Source organism: Barbus barbus (genome assembly GCF_936440315.1).
Source record: "Barbus barbus genome assembly, chromosome: 2".
Lineage (NCBI taxonomy): Eukaryota > Metazoa > Chordata > Actinopteri > Cypriniformes > Cyprinidae > Barbus > Barbus barbus.
In genome coordinates, this window is record NC_136730.1 from 25,207,252 (window position 1) to 25,231,569 (window position 24,318).

Here is a 24,318-nt window from a genome sequence, read left to right on the forward strand (position 1 = left end):
AGAGATCGCTGACACGTGACTCTAGCGTCACAACTGTGATGCGTCACAACTTATTTACATCTCAGAATTGTCGAAATATAACATGTATTTTATTATTATTTTTATACCAACAATAACAACAACAATGCTAATAGTATGCCTAGTTATATGTACTATGATACGCATGTAATTTGAATTTAACCGTTTTTTTTCCTGATACCTTGACAATACAAATAGGCCTATATTTCAGTGCACTTTGACAATTAACATTTACAGAAATACGTTAATCAGATTAGACATTGTTTTATGCATTCAATATTTTTCTCATAAAGACAATAGTCGTACTGAAAATCGTGCGCACACACATAAAAAATATTCCAGGAAAGGATTGTGTCATCGGAGATCACATTACCAGCTAAATTGTACTTGTTATGTAACGCGTTCACTCGCGGAATTAAGTAATCATGGCTAATTATGAATAGAGCTTTTGTGTTTCAGTTGTTCTTGAGACATGGGACAAAATATGTCTATATATAATAACTGCTATCAGGTTTAAAAAAATAAAAATATTTTCAATTGTAAATGTTACGGGGATTGATAATAGAATGTATTTAACATAATTACCCCTTCAATTTAATTGTATCATTATTATGTGAAATCTATGACACTTATTGTCTTCTCACTACATCTAAAACAGTGTCCACAGAGAAGGGTTCAATCATTCATATGCTATTAAACGGAAATGGAAATATGATGCATCTGAAGCTGACTGCCGCACGAGCGCGAGGTCTCTGTTCCCAGCGCGCGCACAAACCTCTCTGTACAGCGAGCTCTCAGTTAAACACAGATATATGTTGCTTCTCTAATTTTACATGCAAGTATAGCCGAAATCACAGCACAGCTATTGTCTTTATCTTATGTGTAGCCTATTCGATTTTATCAGAAGACGGCACGATTATAAATCAGGATTTTGCTGGTTATGTATTTTTAATGGGTCGCGTTTCAGTCACTATTTCATATTCATCCCGTTGTCTGACATCAGAAACAGAACAATATACCAAAGAAAGCAGTTTTATTGAGAATTTAGCTGCATCAAAATACAGTATGTGGCACAGAGAGGCAAACAAATGTAATAATAAATGTACATCATGCATGTTCAGAAGAAGTGAGCTGCCCTGTCCTGCGAAAATGTAAACAGGTTTGTGTCAGTAAATTGCTCAGTGCAAAGAAAGAGAAGTAATAGGAGCCTGGTGTTTCTATGTTTTTTTTTCATGTGTCTGATAGACATGAACAAGTTCTTTGAAAAACATCTATGACCTATGAAACATGTCTGCTCTTCATGCTCTATGTTAACTATATATTGCATAAAGCATCCATATTTGTCCATGCCCATGTTGATTAGAGTATTAAAAACTTGAAAAGTATTAATTTAAGGTACATTAAGAACAAATAAAAATGTGCCATTAAGTTGCGATTATTCGCAAGTTAACTCACGACAATCATGTGATTAATCGCGATTAAATATTTTAATGGATTGACAACCCTGAGTTAAAATGACTAAAATGAAATGTAGGCTTAAGCTGGTAGCTCACTATAGGCTATATTTTTTACTACACTATTTTATATTTTTTACACTATTCTCATTCTCGAGAATTCAAGTTTTTATATGAATGAACCTCTGAAGGGAACTGATTGTCTTCAGAAATGTTTCGATGGCATTATCATTTTACCTGATAAAGTATAATTTATGAGCTGAGCACTGCATTGCTGTTACTGAGGAAACCGCTATATTTATGACGTTTCAAAAGCACCTCCTACTGGCAGAGAATGAATGTGCATTTTCAATAATCCAGCAAGCATCACAACAAAAGAGAAACATCAAGGCTGATCTAGGTAAATGTGTGCAAATGTATAGGGCCCCATTGCATAGGGCAATTCACTAAATCCGCCCCTGAGTCCTCCTCTGCAGAGTACATCAGTGTCAGACAGACTCTGGTCAGTTTTATAGTTTTAGAATATTTTAAATCCTAATGTTAATATTTCCTGTTCACATCCATGATATGTCAACACCATCTCCAAATTCTGAGGAAATTATTTGAAATATTTAGTTCCTTTTATTCTCCTGAAGCAGGTTCCATTAGCATCTAGCACCAACAGAAAAAAATAAAATGGCTACTACATTGTCCATTTGTTTTGTGAAAGAAATGGCAAATTTGTCAACACCGTCAGATGTCACCACCGTCAGTGTGTTCCAATAATATATCAAAATACTTAAATGTGACTCTTGAATAAAAGCTTTATAAACAATAACATACTGTTTGTTGTGTTTGTTTTAATACAGTAATTGATTGATTCAATGAATTTGATAGTTAAAAACACTACAAATTCAGGTTTTCATCACCACCGTCACGTGTGTCACCTCCATCAGAGGAATATTTTGGTAATATTTCATTATGATATTTTATATTTGTTGAGGAATTATTGGTCACATGTGAAAGTGTAATCTGTCTGCTAACATGAGAATGTGTTTTGAAATGTTAAAAAACATCTTGAATGCTGTTAAAGATAAAGTTGAAATTATATTAAAAAGCACATTTTGTAAAAAAAAAAATAGAAAAGTTAGGAGGTTGTATCAAAGCATAGCTCAGCAGCTTAGTACAGATAAGATACATAAATGTAGTGTCATTTGTCTGAGTACAAGGTTTTATTTTTTCAATTTTGCACCCTGTTTTGTCCCACTTCTCAAGAATGACTGTTTTAACACAAGAAAGAAACCCATAAAGATTTGGAACAACTTGGGGGGGTGTAAATTATGACAGAATTTTCTTTTTTGGTTGAACTATCCCTTTAAGAATCATACTGATAATGATTTGAGCTGCCGCACACATTCATTTGGCCATATTTATTTTCACCTAACTGCTATAAATATTCATACACGTAACAGCATAACATAGCCTTTAAGAGAAAACAGGAATAGAGACATTCATTCTAAAGACCAGATGCATAAATGTCAGTTTAAACAACTTTATTATTTAATCAAATTGTATAATGTAATCAAATTGACAGTAGTAACACAAGAGTACACAGATTACAGCATTGTGTATTTCACTGTCTCTCAATGTGTGGCACAACATGAAGATTATGATTATCAATATCAAAAATTCAGGTCCTAATATGTTTGTTTCCCCGAATTTTGATACCAGGCATCACTGCTGAACAGAAAATTATCCTCATTCAACAAACATTGGTCGAGAATATTTCACACTATTAAACATCCACTTCCACCTTACATTAGTGTGCACTCATACACATTCAGATAGATTCAATATCACACACATACATACACATTCAGGTTACATCTGCTGAAAATAATCAGGTCTTCCAGTGAAGAAAGTTAATAAAAATAGAATTTAGACCTTGGTTTTTGGTGAGACACCCTGTTATTAGGATAAAATTGGAGACAAATGTATCCCCCTTGCATGCATGCTTAAACACCTAACAGACATTAAAAAAAAGAAATAAAGAAAGGAAAAAAAAAACTCTCAGGAACTGCCCCCAATGCATAGGTTTGCTGAAATTATCAAACAGAAAACAAAAATATCTACCATTGTCCATTTCATCTGGTTGTACAGTATTAAGGAAATGTATATATATATATATATATATATATATATATATATATATATATATATATATACATACTTGTGTGTGTGTGTGATGACAGTTCTTTGGTCACAATCCTCAAAATGTCTTTTCAGGAGAAAGTAATATGTGCAAACAATTAATTGCATTTTATAAGGATAAATATTGTAAACTTTCAAACTCAAAATCCAATATTAGTGAACACGATGGAATATATTATTTAGAACATACTGAATGTTGATCATGTAAGGTTGTAATATGCTGTGTTACTCTTTCTGTAAAGTAATTAATCAGAAGTCAAAATGAATTAATTTGCGCAGTTCTCAGTTCCACCGCTTGCAATCAAACTCCGATGACCTGACAGCAGCAGGAGAGTTCTACTATCTCAAATATTATAAAACAAATGAATGTCTTCGTCTGATAAAGGACTGACAACTGTCAGTAGATAGCATTTGTCTTGTCTTTCAAGTTGAAATCAGTATGAATCCTTGATTTCATCTATGGCATGTTTAAGGGATCATTGTGTACCATAATATTACAACAAAAACCACAATAAAAAAAAAATCAAAACAAAGACACACACACACACACAGTCTCACAAGCGCCTGTCTTGTAAATATGCATTAGTAACATAAGATGAGAAAAAAAATAACTCAGGGAAAAAAGCAATACATGTGCATTGAGTGGATATGTGCAAAAATGTCCTAAATGGTTGGAATATGGTTGAATGAAAGAAATGTTAACATGTTGACATATTTGTTCACAGAACATTTTCCAATTATATTCAAACAAGCAACTAAAATTATCCAACATACTCCAAAACATCCGTTCAAATCAAAGAGATGAAGTCATAAAGGAATAGGAAAAAACATAAAAACCCTACAAAACCCTTTTGAATATATATAAAGGTCTATATAAGATTTCCAACACATAAACTGAATGAATGTGCATTTCAGAGACTGTCAAGACAAGAAAAATCTCTCCGAGAGGCACATCCAATCAGAGAATCAAACAAAACTGCATTCAGCTCAATGATGATTTTGAGGGTGAAAGGTCAAAACCTCACCCTGTACAATCAACAAACAAGAGCTGTTCCCCACGCCATGCCAGGAAGCGAGAAGAAGCTGCTGGGCCATTATTCATCCAGCTGATTAACAAATGTTTCCTCTGAATGTGGATTGTTTTGTTTTGAGTGTTGAAAGCTAGATCCAAGCATTTGTTTCTGGATGCCTCTTCCGTTCAATCACCACACCCTCACTGTTTCCAGTTTCATCAGTGTTTTGGAGGGTTGGTGGAACTTTATGATTAGAGATGTGTGGATTTGTAGCTAGACATCAAGAAGGTTGCTGGGCTGTGTGTGACTCAATAAGTCAAAGGTCGAATCTCAGCACTGCTCTGATTCAATAAAGCCTTCTTTTTCTTGACCCATAGGCTCCACCTCTGCGTATGCTGGATGACCAGAACCTCGACGGAATTTCATCGCTGGCCATCGGCTGGGACGTCTCTGTAAATGTACGAGTTTGATATTAATACATGATTTGGTTTTAAATCCACTCCCCATCAGAAACAAGACATACATGTTCTACTAGGTGGTTTTTTGCTTAAGCCATCCAAAATTCATGTGTGTTAGAAATACTGATTTAAAGCAACTGCATGTATTTTTTTATTTTACCATAATATCAGTTTCAAAATCATTCAGATGGTACACTGACTTCTAATAAGGTGAATGGCTCATGTTATTTTCCTGGGAGTGTGTAAGTTTGGTGAGGAGGTATGAAATTCCATGAAAAGGCAGCAACAAATACGCATATACAGCTATGAACTGTAATCATGACAGATATATTTAAATTTGCAATAAAACACAAAACAATTTAATTTGAAATTAAATCTCTGAACCCATTTTTTTTTGCCCTTCAAAAAAAAAAGAGAAAATTCTGTCATCACTTACTGGTGTTCCTAACCTTTCCAGACTTTCTTGCTCTTGCAGAACAAAAAAATAATATTAACTAAAATTAATGGAAACAAAGGCTTTTAATCATCAAAAAGGATGTATCAATACCATAGAAGTGTTTTTCACATTGAATCAGTTGATTCGATTAACAGAAATACTCAGATATCAGAGTAGACAACCTTTTTATGGTGTTTTTTTGTTTTGTTTTTTTTACATTTTTTGAGCTTTAAAAGGGTTAGTTCACCCAAAAATGAAAATTCTGTAATAAATTACTCTCCCTTGTGTCGTTCTAAACCCATAAGACCTTCGTTCATCTTCAGAACACAAATAATTTTTTATGAAATCCAAGAGCTTTCTGACCATCTATAGCAAGGGAACTACCATGGTCAAGGGCATTGTTTAAATTCCAGCTCATTGATTAAATATTAAAATTCAATTCCAGTCCTCGCGCCCCCCCCACTCTGCACATTTTATACGTTTCTCTTATCGCTTCAGACGTTGTTCTATTCGACTGTAAGTGCCCTGCGAAGTGGACATCACAGGATATTCCACCATGATTCCAGTTTGAAACGAACGTATATGTTCCATTCAAAGGGCAATGAAGTGTGTGAGACGTGAATTTAAATTGTATTTATTTACAGAGGTATAGGCCCTATTATGTCACACTTCACACTTTTCTAGTAAGTTTCGTCTGTGTGTGAAGACGCTGCAGGCTGTGGAGCAGCACAAATCCATGAATGAATGTTCCGAAGTGAAGTAAACTTCAACGGATTTCCCCTGCTCAGGGAGCAATGGAAACTGTGTAGGGAGCATGTCGATGGGAACACAGTTCATGCACGGAGCTCACTTCTAACGAGCTGATGATCTGAATCAGGTGTGTTAACAAAGAGTGACATGCAAAATATGCAGAGCGGGGGTGCGAGGACTGGAATTGAGAACCGCTGGTTTAAATAGTCCTTGTAACATCAGTGGTTCAATCTTAATTTTATGAAGCTACGAGAATAATTTTTGTGTGCAAAGAAAACTAAAATAACGACTTTATTCACCAATTTCTTCTTCTCTCCGCCACCATTCATGAGAGGACCACAATGTCCCCAAGCGTTTCTGGGCCTAGAAAATTCCCTTGCTGTCTATGGAGGGTCAGAAAGCTTATGGATTTCATCAAAAATATCTTAATTTGTGTTCTGACACAAGGGTGAGTAATTAATAAAATAATTTTCATTTTTGGATGAACTATCCCTTTAAAGCTCCAGTACCCATCCATTGTAAAAAATACAGACAAGTAGAGACTTCAGAAATCCACCTTTTGTGTACCACAGAAGAAAGAATGTAACACAGTTATGGATTTCTTTATGTACTAAACTATACTCTCACCTCAATGAAGAAGAGTCCTGCAGCAGAGCTCGGGTGGTGGTAGACGTAAACGGTCACCAGGACGATGGCCACCATCACAAGCAGAAGCAGGAGAATCCCAAGAATCAGCCCCATGTGCAGGGGGTGAGTGCTGTTCTCTGCTGTGCTTTTTGCTGCAGCAGCTGTAAAACACAATACACCGTATTTATAGTTCAGAACACTGATGCATTTTAGTTCACTTACACCGTCTCAATCTTTTTCATCAACAACTTTTTTCCCCATCAACAATCTTTATCTTTTCCTTAAAAATCTGGTTGGAATCCTGTAGTTCTACTTTTAAACAGAAGAGTGCACTGTTTTCACAATAATTAAGGTTTCTGTGGCTTGTGTCTCTCTGTCCAGCAGGCAAATAAAAAGATTAATGATTGAAGAGAGACAAGGCTGTAAATCTTAATTTTGTATTGTGGACATTTCCAGCTGGCCCAGTGAGAAAGATTTACTGTGGTCTGCAGTTCTTGTGTTTTTGCACCACAGCCAGGCCCCTATAAAAACCTTAGACTGCTGAGCAGATTCAGTGGCAGCTTTTGAGACTACCAAATTCATTTTTTCTTACAATGACAGTTATGGATCTACAGATGTCAGTTGGATCTGATTTATCGAAATGTTAATTGTATAAACTTAAAATGCACGACTTTCATGTAGTGACAATGTTTTTGGGTCAAAAATATTTAATATACGCAAGTCATTTAACCTGACTACATTAGGACATTAGTTAACTACATTGGACAGCACTGACTTTCATTGAAGGGAGGAAGAAAATGCATTTTCCAACACATTCTTTTGTGTTCCAACTCCACTTAATCTTTGATTTTATATCTCTGCAGCTCCATGATCAATGAAAACATCCATCTCTTGACAGGGCGTCATTGATTTTCTTTTCTGCCGGATTACTTTACACTGCATTATTTTATTTAATTACAGCACCCAGGTGGCTCACATACGGCTCGTTACAGAACAATTACATTAGCACTTAATACTGCAACAGCGCTGCTGTGTTTCTCTGCAGACGTGTACACATTAACACAACCATAGAGGCACAGTATTTGTTATCTGCTTATTGAAGTAATGGGAAGTGTACATGGAATCTAAAAAAAACAAAAAAAGTAAAAAAAATTAAAAATATTGTTTTTACTGTTATATGACAAAGACTGTACAACAACAAACATAATCCTAAGACATAAGTATGACATATTTCTTGGAGAGCAGGTAATCGTGTTTTAGAGTAAAATGTTACTGCTACAATGCTGAATAACTAATGTTTTGTCAAAATGTTTGCTAATGTCTGTCCAGAAATATCTGAAAAATGAATGACTGAAAGTAAAAATCCATTTTCTCTATCAAAAAAAGCCAAATAACATGTGTATTATACAGTTCTTTAGCCAAAAGGCGCCAAAATTATTGACAGACATTACAGGGCAGAACTAATCATGAGGCAGGGTTTCTGTTGTTAGTCATTACAGCCAAAAGTGCCCATGACCACTTAAGCATGGGAAGTAATTTATTTTTAATAAGAGGGAGACTGAAGCTTGGCAGTCAAAGACAGCCTGGCTTGACGACTGTCATACTGAAACAAAATACAGAAAACTGTGACCAGACAACACTTCTGGGTTCCACAAATGTTTTACCAGCTGTCAGAATTTACCTGATGCCTTCAAATACCTTTCAAGATTTCAGTGTAATTAAATTGTGGTGACATTTTTGTTTGGCGCCAGTAAAACTAATGGTGACATTTTGTTGAAATCGGTCATTAATCAAATGCACTAGTTAAATTTGGCAGCACTAGTTAAATTAGAAGTTGGCTGCACCAGTTAAATTGGTGCAGACCCCAAGTTACCTCATGAAAACATTTCTGAAAATCAAAACACATTTTTTGGGTTTAGCATGAAGGTGCATGTTATTTTAACTCAATAACAGACACTGCAGAGTCTGGCTATTGTAGGTTATAGAGGGACCATTATGTCTGGTGTGCTGGAGAAGTCATGATGTCATGACAGACTGAAATATGTACACAGACAGCTGGCAACCGATCCAACAGGCATGTCCTCAATCAAATAAAAAATCATATTTCTTTCTTTACTGTATCTAAAGGGCTTTGCAAAATCAGGCTTGTATATATAATTTCGGACAGGGTGTGAACTCAATACAGATGGTTCATCTGACGTGAAGAGCAGGAAAGCTTAACAAGATTTGCCACCAGAAACTATACAGGCAGATGGCCATCTTTTGAAAACAAAAATGTTTTTATTCTGTGTTTGCATCATTATGGTGGAATTAGGGTGGTTTAGATTTTTACTTTGAATAGGTTTTCCTTTTAATTAATATAATATTGTATTATATATTCACCTTAAATTGTCCATTGCTATTACACCTGCAACTCTTTAATTAGTTTTAGTCAGGAATTATAACATTCATATTATTCTGTGTAAGGTTAGATAGCGCTTTCTTCCTGCTACATGTTTTCATTGGCTGCATGTTCTGTTTTCTGCTTTATTGATGAAAGTTTGAAGCCCTGACTGCCGTTTCCGACTGGTAAAGAAATATTGAGCTTGCTCCAAATCAAAAACACATGACCTGGATCTTACTAACAGAATTCTGGGAATTCAGAGGGGTGGGGGGGACGAAAGAGAGTGATGGAAAGAGAATATATATATATATATATATATATATATATATATATATATATATATATATATATATATATATATATATATATATAGAGAGAGAGAGAGAGAGCAAAAGAGAGACTGTGTGCGATAAGCAGAGAGAGTAGAGGAAGAGAAGAAAAAGGCATGATACAAAACTCTGCTGTTGGACAGGAAATGAACTGACACAAAACACTGCTGCGTGGAAAAGATATTTAGTCAAAAATGTTGTGCTTGCTGCCACATATATACACACATAATCAGACAAATCAATCACACACACACACACACACACACACACACACACACACACACACACACACACACACACACACACACACACACACACACAAGTATGACCTTATTTGGGCATAAGCAGGAAAAATGACTGTTAATTATCAGAAAAGTGAGATCAGAGTGATGTCTGAAAGTTCACAGACACACTTTGCACTGCAGCAATGCTAAAAATCTTACCTCCATTGTCTTTGAGATGTAGCGCAATCTTGGTGTCATCTATAAAAATAGATGAGATAAGAAACAGAAGGAGGGAGAGAAAAAAGGGAGTAAATATTAAAGCTCAATTTTACATGTTGACAGTTTACAGTGAACTGTAACGTCATACACTCTGAAACACAACCACATCTCATCAACAGCAGTAAATAGGTCACACATGCATGTGATGAGCACTTCAAAGAGATTAGAAAATATGTCTGTGATTGGGGAGCAAGTTTTGGATTTGTAATGAATTTTTAATGAACAATCCACTCCAAGAATCTTGAATATGCTTTCTAGTGAGCAGAAGAGCTCCTGTCTGAGACAGACAGGTCAACATCTGCAACAGGCAATTCTGCTGAGAACTGAAACGAATGAAGTAGCACAATAACAGCTGATGCTGCTGTAGTATCCACTGTAGCCAGTAGTGTTATAGCAAGTTTCTCATTTACAGCATGATACATGCATTTATTCACACACCTGAATTGCTGCTATATGTTACACTAGGGTTAGAGATGGAGAGAAGAGTGTGAAAGTTTGTTCATTTGAGATGACTGTAATAATAAAATTCACGCTGATAAAAATGTTAACATAAAACATACTTTGTGCTTATTTTATTTAAGTCAAACCTCATTGAATCAACTTGGACACAAAGTTATGCCAACAAAACTACATTTAAGGTTCTTTAACATTTAAGGGAGAATAAACATTTTCATGTTGTTTCAAACCTGTATGTTTTATTTTCTTCTGTGGAACACAAAATATTTTTGTACATACAATGGAAGTCAATGGTTTGGTTAATAACATTCTTTAAATATCTAAAAATATCGGTCACACTTTATATTAGGTGGCCTTAACTACTATGTACTTACATCAAAAAATAAGTACAATGTACTTATTGTGTTCATATTGTATTGCAACACACTTTTGCTGCTATTGAGGTGGGATATGGGTAAGGTTAGGAACAGGTTTGGTGGTATGGGTAGGTTTAAGGGTGGGTTAAGGTGTAAGGAATGGGTCAACAGTGTAATTATAAATGTAATTACAGAATTAATTACAGATGTTACTACATATAGGTATTTTTAAAAATATAAGTAAAACGTAAGAACATGCATGTACACAATAAGTGCATTGTATCAATGATTAATTTAAATGTAAGTACACAGTAGTTAAGGCCACCTAATATAAAGCGGGACCAAAATATCTTCAAAACATCTTTTGTGTTTAGAAGAAAGTCATACAGGTTTGGAACAACATGAGGGTGAGTGAATGATGACAATTATTATATTTGGCTGAACTATGACAAACGCAGGTTTCCAATTTTATAGTAAACGCACTTTAAATGTACATAAATGTCTTTATTGTTCGATATGGACCTGTCAGCATTTTAATTCTGCTATCATAATAACATAGGTTAATGAAACAACCAGTCAGTAATGAAGGAGGGATGAAGGAAGGAGAGTGTAAACAAGCGATACATGCCTGTTCAATGACCTCATAAATCATTGCCTTATTGAGCACTCTGAGAAACTGTTAATGATGAACAGATTGTTTCACGTAGTTAATCACTTTAAGTGGACTCCTGGAAACCCTGAGACTAACTATTTTTGTAGCCAGATCCTTTCCTGCCTGTAAAAACAAAGAGCGGTGGTGCCACTGATTCACATGCAGTCAGCAGGTATTCACAGCTGGCCTGCCTTTCGCTTTAAAACATGACTGAAACAAATAACACTAACATCATCTTCTATATGAGGTTTGCTATATAGCCCCTCCAGAATGAAGTCTCACTGGTCTGTTCTCACAGAAAAATTTCTCAAAAGAAAAATTACAAATTTACACTGTTACACTGACAGCAAAACTGCTGAAATAATATGCAAGTAATAATTAGACGACTTCTTTAGATTAACTTTTGAGCTAGACTAATAAGTAGGAAGAAAATGAAATAAGAAGTTTAATTTCTTATTCTGAAATTTGGGTACAACTACTGCTCCACTAGATTTGAAATATTTATGAGTGCATTCATAATTCACAGTCAGACGAGATTTATAATTTATGCTGTGTTGTTTACTGTCTGATAATATGTTTGCACAAATCACAAAGGAAAACAGAGCAAAGCACACATGAGGTCGAAATTGAACAATAGTTAAGTGGTATATGGTGTATTTTTAGTGTATTTACTGTACGTGTCATTGTTTATTTAAGGAAGATTCTTGAATGACGAGAATGATTATCTATTGAACCCCATTTATGAGCAAACCCCTTCAGCTACATTCTGAATGTTCTTTAATACAGAAGATTTCTTCTCCAGAAATAGATTTTCCCCAGACTCATAAAGCACAAATAAGCCTTTCTTTTTCCGTGTCTATTGATTTATGTAGAATCCATTTGTGCCCTCTTAACATTATCCTGCTGCATTCTTACCAGGAGCAGTCACTTGTAACTAATGGTTTAGATCAATGACCTGTTGGTTTCCTGTCATCAAAGGATTGTAACATCAGTTTCACGTTCCATATTTCAATCTAAGTGGTATGTGTGTTCTCTCAGGTATGACAGTACCTTCTGTTGGTATGCTGGTGGGCATGTGTGATGGAGCTTGGGTAGATTGACCCTCGGTAGTTCCTCTGTTTCTTGTGGTCTTCTTAGCAACTGATGCAGTGGTCAGCAGATTGAAATTGGTAGTATTGATGATGTCACAGGTGTTATCCTTAGTCTGCAAATGAAAGATGGGTGAAGACAGGTGATCTGAGATATGCTGGATATGTTGGTTAACACTGAGGCATACATTTTGGTACTGTAACAATAAAGGGATAGTTCACCCAAAAATGAAAATTCTGTCATTAATTACTCAGCCTGATGTTGTTCTAAACCCGTAAGACCTTCGTTCATCTTCGGAACGCAAATGAAGATATTTTGATGAATTCCGAGAGCTCTCAGACCCTCCCAGACAGCAATGTAATTAACACGATCAACACCCAGAAACGTAGCAAGGACATCGGTAAAATAATCCATGTGACATCAGTGGTTCAACCGTAACTTTACAAAGCTACGAGAATACATTGTGCGAGCATCGTGGAAACGTTGTCTACATCATTTACGCTTTGATCTGAACGAAAACAATGTTTCCGCATAGTGCAGCTGACACAGAACAGCATACGTTGTTTACGTTCAGTGGATACACTCCAAAATGGTGCTATAGGGTGAAGCGGAGGAGACGAATTGTTGAATAAAGTCGTTATTTTTGTTTTCTTTGCACACAAAAATTATTCTTGTAGCTTCGTAAAATTACGGTTGAACCACTGATGTCACATGGATTATTTTAATGACGTCCTTGCTACATTTCTGGACCTTGATCGTGTTAGGATCCTTGCTGTCTATGGGAGTCACAGAGAGCTCTCAGATTTCATCAAAATATCTTAATTTGTGTTCCGAAGATGAACAGAGGTCTTACGGGTTTGGAAAGACATGAGGGTGAGTAATTAATGACAGAATTTTAATTTTTGGGAGAAATATCCCTTTAAATATGGCAACATTTTATTATCTAAAAAATAGGGCTGTCAGTTCAACATTTTCATTTAGTGCAGTTAATTAATAAAAATAAAACAATATGCTAAACCCACACAATTCCCAGCCCTTTAATCAAATTCCATAAGGACAATAACAGCCAAAGATGCCAGTCTGTACATACAGTAAACCAACATTAAAAAAAATCATCTTGTGGAAACAAATAAAGAAAGAACGAAAGACTATACAGTCAAACACCTAAAATACATTGTCAAACATGTTAATAATTACTAATGGCCCTGTACAAGGTGGAAAGAAAAAGATAAAAAGGGAGAGCGAGCGAGAGAGAGAGAGAGAGAGAGAGAGAGAGCATAGCATATCCTTTTTTCTCTGGAAACTGCAGATGAGTTCATCTATAATGTAGGCACAGAGATTTAGGATATAACATACACAAACATCCATATACACACCTCATCTGGGCAACTGTTATCTACCCAGTCCTGCCGATGGCGATCAAATCCACTGGAACATCTGTCAATAAAATTATAGCAGTCATTAGTATTTTAAAGGCAGCCAATAAACACACAAACACAATCTCCTTTTATATCTTTTATAGATCGCTGACCAGTGCAGAAAAATCCTTTGAAATCTTTAACTCTTCTGAGAAACGCTGTAATGAAAATAAAAAGTCTTACGGGTTTAAAACAACAAAATGTCAAGGTGCACACAGCAGGGAGGAACAAGGAACACGGAGGCAGTAACTCAAATAATAAGTAACTCAAATAATATGTATTAATGAAGACATCATGGCAAGGCAAGGCAGACACAGACAGGAACACCGGGGAGTAATGAGTAGACCAGACGACATACCACAACACAGACAGGACTTAAATATCAGGGATAATCAGACAAACACGGCTAGACTTGAATTAACTAATAATCATATAGGATGAGGACAGGAAACAAACCAAATATGGGCATGGAAACACAGGGAGCACGTGGAAACACAAGACACACACAACAGAGGTCTGACATAACTCCCCCCTCCCGAAAGGCTGGTGGGCACTCTGGAGGCCCCTCAGGACAGACACGGACCGGAACACAGGACGGGGACCTCCAGAGCGGAACAGACATCAGAAAGGCCGAGGTGGAGCAGGGAGCTCAGGAGGCCATGGCAGGTGGACTTTGTGGCTGTGGCCTCGTTCCTCGGCCCGGCCACTCCAGCCGGAACCCTTCTACCCCCGCCCCCCCAAATTTCCAAGGGGCAGCTCAGGGGTAACAGGAGTCCTCCGGCTAAACACACTGGAAAATGTTAAAAAGACCTTGGTCACTGTCTGGTCAAATACGGCTGCAGCCGGCCGGCATGAAAATAACGGCAGCAGCCGGCTGGCTTGACCACTCAACGGCGGGGACCGGTGGGCTGGAGGAAGCCACAGCCGGCGATGGTCCGAGTGACCGCGGACGGCGGGTTGGCCTTCCCTGCGAAACAGCGAACTAGAGGGACCGCGGACGGCGGCGTGATACCCCGCGAACAGCGAGTATGAGTCAGCGGCAATCCGGCGGACTTGAGTCAGCGGCGCTCCGGCGGGCATTGAGTCAGCGGCGATCCGGCGGACTTGACTCCCGCGAACGGCGGCATGACTTGGGGGAGACGCGGACGGTGGGTGGGCTTTCCCCACGGACCGCGGCGTAACTCCCGCAAAGGGCGGGCAAAACCAAGAACAAAAAAACACTATAAAAAATGCACAAAACAAGACGAGGTGAAGGGACGACGCTTACTGTATGGTCTGGTCTTCTGTCACGGTGCACACAGCAGGGAGGAACAAGGAACACTGAGACGAGGATGTAACTCAAATAATATGTCTTTAATGAAGACATCACGGCAAGGCAAGGCAGACACAGACAGGAACACCGGTGAGTAACGAGACTTGAATTAACTAATAATCACATAGAATGAGGACAGGAAACAAATCAAATATGAGCATGGAAACACAGGGAGCACGTGGAAACACAAGACACACACAACAGAGGTCTGACACAAAAAGGGCGAGTAAATCATGAAATGAATTTTAATTTACGAGTCATCCAACAAAGTTCCATTAAGAATGCTCTGTTCACTGTGGTCCAGAACAGGAAATTCAAAATGGTGAAATATACAGAGGACTATCTACAGCAGGCAATACAGCTAGTATTTCTTTTCCTCCTCCCCTGCTTTAATTTTTTCTTGCACGCAGAATGGAACACAATGGCCTCGGCTGCTTGGCATTTCTGATGTCTACTGAGATACAGTCACCCTTACTCCATATCCTTCAGCAACTCCCCATTCATCTTTTTGTGATATATTATCTGTTTTCAGTTTACTACAGGTCACCATACATATATCTCCCTCCGTGTTTCTCTCTGATATTTTGGGACACATTTGCTGCCCAGTCCCTTCACAGGTGGTAAACAAACATGTTGTTTTTATGTGTATGTGTGAGATTTTTATTTAGCTTGTCACAGCCCATTACATTTAAACAAAAATCAAAAGGATGCTATTCCTTTTTGTGGTTGAAAACAAATACATTTTATACAAGAGTTGATGTAAATGGACAAAACTATTAAATCAACATGGGAGAAATACTTTCATTTATGCAATAAGTTAATATAAACCGACAGTCTATGGAAATTATGTCTCTTAGATCAGCATTTTTTCATTCTTTTGTTCCTTTTTTTCTTGTAATAGCGTATGTGAGCATCAGCAAACACAAGACACTGCTCTATACACATGATGTGCTCTTGGGAAAGAAGCACCTTGACCAGTGGTGGCAGGGGGCACTATAGTTTTTAGACTGTCTAAATGAAAGCTTTGGATTAGAGATTTCATGACCCACGGACAGGAAGAGCTCTGCTAAGAGCAGCTACTGACTGGAACTCATACACACACCAGCCTCTATAGGCCAAAGATTTGCCACAGAATACAGCCGCTGGCTTTGTGAGGCATTTCATTTCTATTTCGCAATTTTGTTGCTCTTATGTAGTGGCAGCAATTTTGTAATAGTCTATTTGTTCTTTATTACCTTCACATGTATTCATTTAGCTACACTTTTCTCCAAAGCAATTTGTTAATGAATAATACTAAATAAAAAAATAAATACATTAAAAAATAATGCTGGTGAGTAGGAGTGCACAGTATATTAGTATTATATCAGATACAATAATCTATTAATATATTTATATTAGACATGTAATTTTATATCCTCGTTTCCCCAATTTTTATATTAAGATCACCACAGCATTCATCTAATGCTCAAATATGCCTTTTATATTGTTTTTAATTAAAGTAATATATTTCAAATATATTTATTGCATACTTAGTATAGTTCAAATCTATTAACATGTTTACTTGCATATATTGCTCGAGACTTACTGACATAAAAATAATGAAACTTTATTTGGAGGACTACTTGTGCACAATGCACATTTCTTTATATTAAGCTTAAAATGGGTTTCAATGTAACTATTGTTTAGGATTGTATGATCTTTGAATAATATCATTGTCTTTCTTTCATTTTCTCTCCCAAGTAGTTACCCTAAGCACTGATGAATCATACAAGGAAGACAAGTACAATTTAAATATATCTCTGTAGATTTGAGGTTGCCTATGGCGGTGTAGTGAAGGATCTGAAGCGTGTGGGTCCATTTGCAGATTCACTTTAATAAAGAGTCAAACAGGCAGAAATCAAACAACAGCGGCAGGAATATCAGAGGCAGAGCAAAGACAGAAACGATACCGGGCAGGAGTCAGGGCAGGCAGCAAATCAATCAGAGTTCCAGAGAGCAAGATCACAAGGGCAGGTGACAGAGAATCAACAGAGGTAAACAGTCCAAGGTCATACACAGAAAGATCACAGAATACAGGGAAACGCTCAAAAATGTCAGCCAGGGCAAAACAAGACTTCGCAATGAGTGTGAGTGTGAACGCTGCTTAAGTAGAGCAGTTGATGAGGAACACCTGTGCAGGTGATTATTATCAGTACGGGGTGCGTGGGAAATGGAGTCCGAGAAAGTCAATACTCAGGTGAGGGTGCCCTCCGGTGGCCATCGGAGAAAGCCACAGAGGTCTGATTCATGACAGGCGGCGGCCACATTCTTCGTCAGCACTCCAAACATTCATAATCTTATTTACATGTTAATGGCTTCAAAAGCAATCAGCTCAAATTTATTCTGATCCAGTAATAATCTGACCTTCAGGGTAAAAGAATGCTTTTCCAAATATGCAAATCTAGGTTTTTGATGCACATAATCATTACTAATAAACTCCTATGTTAAAATAATTTCGTTACTTCAGAGTAATGACATATGAAGGATATTAAGTGCAACACTTTGCTACAGTATTACGGTCTCAGTTACAGCTTGTTTTTGTGTGTGTGTCAACTGCATCAGATCAGACTTTGTCTGCTCTCTCCAAAGACAAGGGCTAAATTGTTGATAAATTGCATTGGGAGGAGCAGACTGTCAGCTATTAGCTTAAGTCAACGGAGTTACCTGCATTCACTGTTTCATTAGTCTGCTCTTTTACTCTCTCCCTCTCTCACACACAAACACACAGCCTTAATCAAGCCAAAAAAACCTGACTTTAATTACTGCAGTAATTTCTAACTCTACATTGTTTCCATAACCTCCAGCCAAACAAAAATGGTTATGCATATTGATGAAGTCTGAATATAACTCCCTTGTCTACCAGGAGATGATTCAAGACTCAGTGTTCTGATTTAATTATACAATACAGCAGGTTTCCTAGAGTGGATGGAAAAACCAAGGTCCCATTGACATTGAAAGATGTGCTTGTGCTATGCATCATTATTTTGTGTACGCAATGATTTAGAAAATAACAAACTGCACTGAAAAATGCTACAGCTCAATAAACGTGTGCAGTTGATAAAGGGAAAAAGTAAAACTCAAGTGAACTGGCCTTTTTCTCTCTCTGCCAGTCATAAACTAATTCTCACAATAAACACCAACTGGGATTTTATATTCCTGAATACCTCAAAGTATGTGTATGCATGCGTGTGGGTGTGTATGTATGTGCTTGAGAATGAGAGCGAGGGACTGAAAGAGTAGACAGATGGAAGGATTGCCAGGAAAATAAAGCAGAGGGAGGTCGGGTGTCTCGGTTTCGTCTGTTCTTTGGTATGTGATCTACAGAGAAAAGCTGTCTGGGTTCGAGAGGTGAGGGTCCTGGCATGAATCAGCAGGAATGTGACTATTTTCCCTCTTTCTCTGAAAAAAGCAATCTTGGTTTGAAAGATTCTCTGCCACATTTAAAGCACTATTACTTAGAAAAATGCAATGCAAGTCAATGCAAGAGACATTTCGTTAATGGTTTACACATGATGTTTACAATTTGTTTAAATTTTTAGGCCATCTTTATATACAAAGGCAATCTTGTAACGTGACTGCTGAATTAGAAGTGGTGAATTATCTCCACATCTTGTGAATGTCTGTGTTGAGAGTGCTTGTGTTTCAGCAACTGCTGACAGAACTTGTAAAATGTAAATTACTCCCCTCGTTCATTGCACTACCTCAAGGCAAGCGGTCTGAGAACCACGTCTTCAATTCCAGTAAAGTGACATTAGAATAGGGGAAAGAGAGACGGATGAAGAGAGGTTTGTTTTCTCACCTATTGAGCTGGTGACACCAGCTGCAGTTGAAGTTAATCTGTGATGCTATGCAAGAAGTGCAGCTTGTGAATTGAAGACATGCTGCGGAAAAGAAAAAAGACATAGAAAATGCATCAGCACAGAATCAATCACGAATAGAGCAAAAGGCTAATAGAACAAGGAACTTGTGATAAAAACTCTAATATAAAATCTTTGCAGATAAAGAGGTACAACAAAATAAGCCTCTATTAGGTACATGACATAATTTTTCTATAGTTCTATTAGCAAGAGTGTGTGTGCATGTATATTGTGTGTGTCTATTGGCTTACTGGGTAGTGGCATCATTTCCACAGCTGTACTGCTGGTAATTTTGGTCTTTAACAGCTCCACTCTGTGATACTCATATATAGTCTTCCTCCGCACATCTAGAGCCAAGCAAACACACATTACAATCACCACGTGAAGCATTTGGGTTGTTGAAACTTCTGTAGCACAAGCAAATAGAGACACGGTAAGAGCATTTTTCTGTAAGGTTCATGTCTTCTTATGTACGTTACCTCTTAATTGCCATTTTGAACTCATTTACAGTACTTTTAACTTCTTTAATCCACCTTATTTTTTAATGTGCGGGGATTTTTAACATGAATGTTCAAGGTTTCTTTCATAACCTGCTTCCAGTTAATTTAGTATAATGTGCATTTATTTATTTAACCTGGAAAATGTGTCAACATTAATTGTAACTGGAACATGACTTTATACTAGATTAAAAAAAAGTGAGGACTTTGCTTCAGAACACAACTGCCTGATACTGCCACAGGTATTTCATATTGCATTATTGTCATTTATTATCATAATCATGAACACTGGTTTTTAGTGCAACTAGTTTTTTTATTTACTGTACTTTGTTATTCTTATAATTATTTACCAGGATCAGCAAACTAATCTAAAGTCTCATTCATTCATATTAAATAGCTATACAAGGTATGAATTCATTTGGGCATGTCTGTCATTCCACAAATAGATGGAGAAGTTTAATTTCATATTAAATGATGGGAATCATTACCAAAAAAAGGAACTAGTAAAGATGTATGTGCTCAGTAAAGATCTGTATCCAGGCTGAAACTGACAAAACCTACACTGGGCCACTGTGTGAGAACTTAAGAGTGCACTGATTGCATGCAAAGTTACTGGACACTCTTCCTTGTATGTGAATACAGAATATTTCACTGAAAGAACTATTCACATGGTTTCCAGTGCTAAACGGAGGGAATGCTTAATATACTCACTAACAGAAGTTCTTATGCAATAAACTCTTAAACATAAAAACAAAAAAGACCTGTGTGTTTACTAAACTAATTAAGCCAACTAAAAATAATCCTCTCTTTGGTGTCTCTATAGAATAAAAAAAGGACTGCTCTGCTAAAGGCTATCACACAGCAATGAAAGATCAGACAAATGCCGATTCAACATGCTCAATCGGTGAAAACATGCACTGACCAATGGAAACAGAAAACGTGTCAGTTGCTGTTTGTTAGCTTCTGTTGGTGCAGTGTGAATTGGCCTTAAGTGAACTATGCATTGGTTATGCAGTACTCATACTCAGTCTCTAATGCCATGAATCCCTATGACTCAGAATGGACTTTTCATAATTTAAACGATGGTTGATCAACCTACATCTGAAAGTAATTCAGTATATAATAGTCTTTGAGTTAAAGTTGAGCCCCCATCATCGACACATGCTGGATCAAACACATGTACACGCATGCATGGATATAACTGCACATATAGATGCATCTACGTGACTGGTTACCTAAATTACCTAAAAGCAGTGAAATGGAAAATTTAATTAGAATGAAGAGAGGATGGGTACTGTAGCAGTATTTCTATGTGTAGGTATGATTAAACTAGTTTAAAAATGATTAAACACTCTAAAAAATGCTGGGTTCAGCCTGTTGGGTCATTTTATCGGGTCGTTTTTGATATATTTCTACCCAACCGCTGGGTTGAGCCTCTCCACTGAAACAATCCAGCTGCTGAGTTACAGGACAGGAGAGAACGGTTCTCAGCGCCGCCGATTTGGTGAAAAATGGTTTGTATACGTTTTATTTCATTTATATTATCTTCACTGTGGTACATTATATTATTTTGCGCAACACAACATAAGGACGAGATGTCAGTCAGCTGCGTTAGCAGCGGTCAGTCATTTCGCACAATGGAAACACCTTTTGCCTTGCATAACATAAACGGATTTCTTTATAATACTGAGTTTAATTTAATTTCATGTTAAAATATGTTCTCTAATATCAGTACTGTTTGTTTTTGGGCAGGTTTTGGAGTCAGTTATGCCATCTCTCAGCTATAAGTGAAATGTGAGGCTGCGGCCTAAAGTTCGCAGTTCCCCGGCGAACAGCAGCGCTTCACCGGCTCAGATTTCGGCGACACACCGGCACGAGAATTAGCACTATTTCAGTGAAAAGTGATTACAGAGAACGGTTGAATACACTTAAATTAAAATGCTACTTTTAAATTTTACATTTTCATTTCTAAAATGATTGTTAAACGAGTTTAAATCCATGTAATATTGTAAAATATGCTGTATTCACCCAAAACAAATTCAATTTGTCTTGTATTTTGTCCATGTGTTCTTGCTTAATAAATGTTTATCTTTTTATTATTGCTGTTGCCTCTAGTATTTCTGTATGTGATTTTTAATTTCCAGCCCATTTTAAGGCAGCAATATAATCATTTTTAAACAATAGTTGACTTATGTTGGGTAAAAACATTAACCCATCCAGCTGGGTCAAAATAACCCAGCATGTGTTCTGTCCAATATTTACCCAGCGCTGGGTTGCCAAATAACCCAAGTTGGGTTGTTTTTAACCCAGCATTTTTTAGAGTGTGCTATTTGAAAGGCTCATAAATCATTCAAATCACATTTTGTTTTAAGTTTATTGATGTCTAAAGGTTTGTGTAAAGAGTTGGGGTCACCTCTGTATAAAAACACTATCCTTTTTAATAGAATGAAACAAATGTGTGTGTGTTTGTGGGAGTGTATATGGCTTTTCATGTGTTGCCTCTCTGGATGAATGTGTACAGCAGGGGAAAAGCTCTCTGATAAAGTGAATGTGTGTGTGCAGCTGAGGAAGTAACTGTCTGACCTTGCTGAAACCTACATCGGAGCATTAATACATAAAAGAGGAGCTAAACTTTAAGACAGGAAATTGTAGCTTGTTCAGTTTTTCGCTTCCTGTGGGTAATTACATTTCTTGCCCATGGGGTGTCACAAAACTCCTTCGTAGCATGCTGATAATGCCTGGAGATACGCATTTGTGTGTGCTTACGCATCTTAAACAGTGTCACCTGATGAGTCTCCAGACACTAATTAGTGAAAGAGAGGCGAGACCCACGCAGGCTATTACCGCTCTCAATGACTCCATCTCATTCTCGACTCTCTCCTTCCCCTCAGAGCTGTCTCTCTCTTTCTCATATTGTAACAGACAGGCAGACAGACAGAATGATGCAAATCCTGCCCTTTCACAGCAGACAGTCACAAACAAACACAGACACACATACGCTCGGAGAGAATAAGCTGTCATGGAAAATCATGAGCCTCCATTCATGATGTCCTGACAGCAAACACATCCTCTCCTCCTGTTCTCTCCCACACTCACTCGCTGCCCAACTCCAGACATATTTATCTGCTAAATTTGTTTCTCCAGCACAGCCAGGTTTGGTCCTGCTGGGCTCACTGTTACTACGACATCAAAGACTTTTCCTACTTAGCACACCAAACAACAAACAGACAGCTTGAGAAGGGAGGAGGAAGGAGCTTTGAGATCATCCCTGAAGTAATCGAAACAAACATTCTGTCAGAAACAAACATACTCCCAGTTTTCTGATGGACTGAATAGCACCTGTCAAATTCAGTCATCAACTCAAATCTCCAAAAAAAACAAAAACCACACACACTTGGAATACAGAATACAGATGGTTTACTGGTGTTACGTGTCACGTTGACTCACTGGGGATCTGCTGAATCTTATGGACCACCACAAAGGCATCAGACAGTCCAACCTTCACTGGATGATTGACAGAGCTGATCTTTGCAATCTCCACTGGGACCTGAAATGAAAGCACATACTTGTTAATTCATCCATCATCGACCTGAGGATGTGAAGTTAGAACGATAGTTTGAAAGAAGGAAAGTAAGAAAGCAAAAAAGGAAGACAAGAAAACAAGCAAGAACGAAAGAGAAAGAAAGAAAGAAGACATGGGGAGAGTTAGGAAGTTAGGAAGTTTGCAGGCTGAATATGATTTGCAATAATCAAATAAATCTCAACAGCATTTACAAGAATGTCTTCTGACTAGAGGGTTACAATATTTTCTTATATACTTCCTTCTACAATGTTACTCAGTACAATTTTATTTGTTTTTATTTTGCATAACACTATATAGTGTGTGTATGTATGTATATATATATATATATATATATATACATACGTGACGCCTACATTTTCTGTCCGATTGCGTTTTCTCAGTTAAAAATAGGTTTAAATGCATAACAAAATGCCATATATATGAAGGGCTTCTCCCATGTATGAACTCACTTTAACTTTTCAAAAAACATTAGTTATTTGTAACTTTTCTGTTATTCAAAGTGTCAAAATATCATGTGGTGTGACTGTCCGGCCATAACTTTTTTTTGTAAACATCTTTGAAATTACCCAGATTTATTCAGATTAATGTTCTGCACTATTTGGCATAATTTCCAAAGTGTTTTGTAATACTTTAGAAAATTGCAAAGCATTTGTATTTATATTTCCGTCATAATATACAAACAAACTTTGTCCGATGATTTCCATTTTATGAAATATCATGTGGTGCGACCATCAAGAAGCTACCATTTTGGGACTTATATGTTGAAATCCATTCAAAGATAAGACTTTGCATCATATACCAATTTGCCAGGGACCCATGGAAGCATCAAGCAGGTTTATAAGTCTGTTTCAAATTTGGAAAAAAATCATATTTTTAACGGCTGTTATGTGGTTACCAC

General features: G+C 37.1%; 1 protein-coding gene across 1 annotated transcript in view; it reads right to left on the bottom strand.

Moving 5' to 3' along the window:
* Window positions 1-4,811: 4,811 nt before the first annotated feature.
* The window catches only part of LOC306884525 (plexin domain-containing protein 2-like), a 60,837-nt gene continuing 41,330 nt past the window's right edge, over window positions 4,812-24,318 (bottom strand). The window contains exons 7-14 of the mRNA XM_079440457.1: window positions 23,285-23,384; window positions 19,592-19,687; window positions 19,283-19,364; window positions 14,091-14,151; window positions 12,676-12,829; window positions 10,102-10,140; window positions 6,947-7,107; window positions 4,812-5,125 (exon numbers count right to left, since the gene is read on the bottom strand). Coding sequence (XP_079296583.1) covers window positions 5,006-5,125; window positions 6,947-7,107; window positions 10,102-10,140; window positions 12,676-12,829; window positions 14,091-14,151; window positions 19,283-19,364; window positions 19,592-19,687; window positions 23,285-23,384 — 813 coding nt within the window. The 3' untranslated portion in view covers window positions 4,812-5,005. The remainder of the gene's footprint in view (window positions 5,126-6,946; window positions 7,108-10,101; window positions 10,141-12,675; window positions 12,830-14,090; window positions 14,152-19,282; window positions 19,365-19,591; window positions 19,688-23,284; window positions 23,385-24,318) is intronic.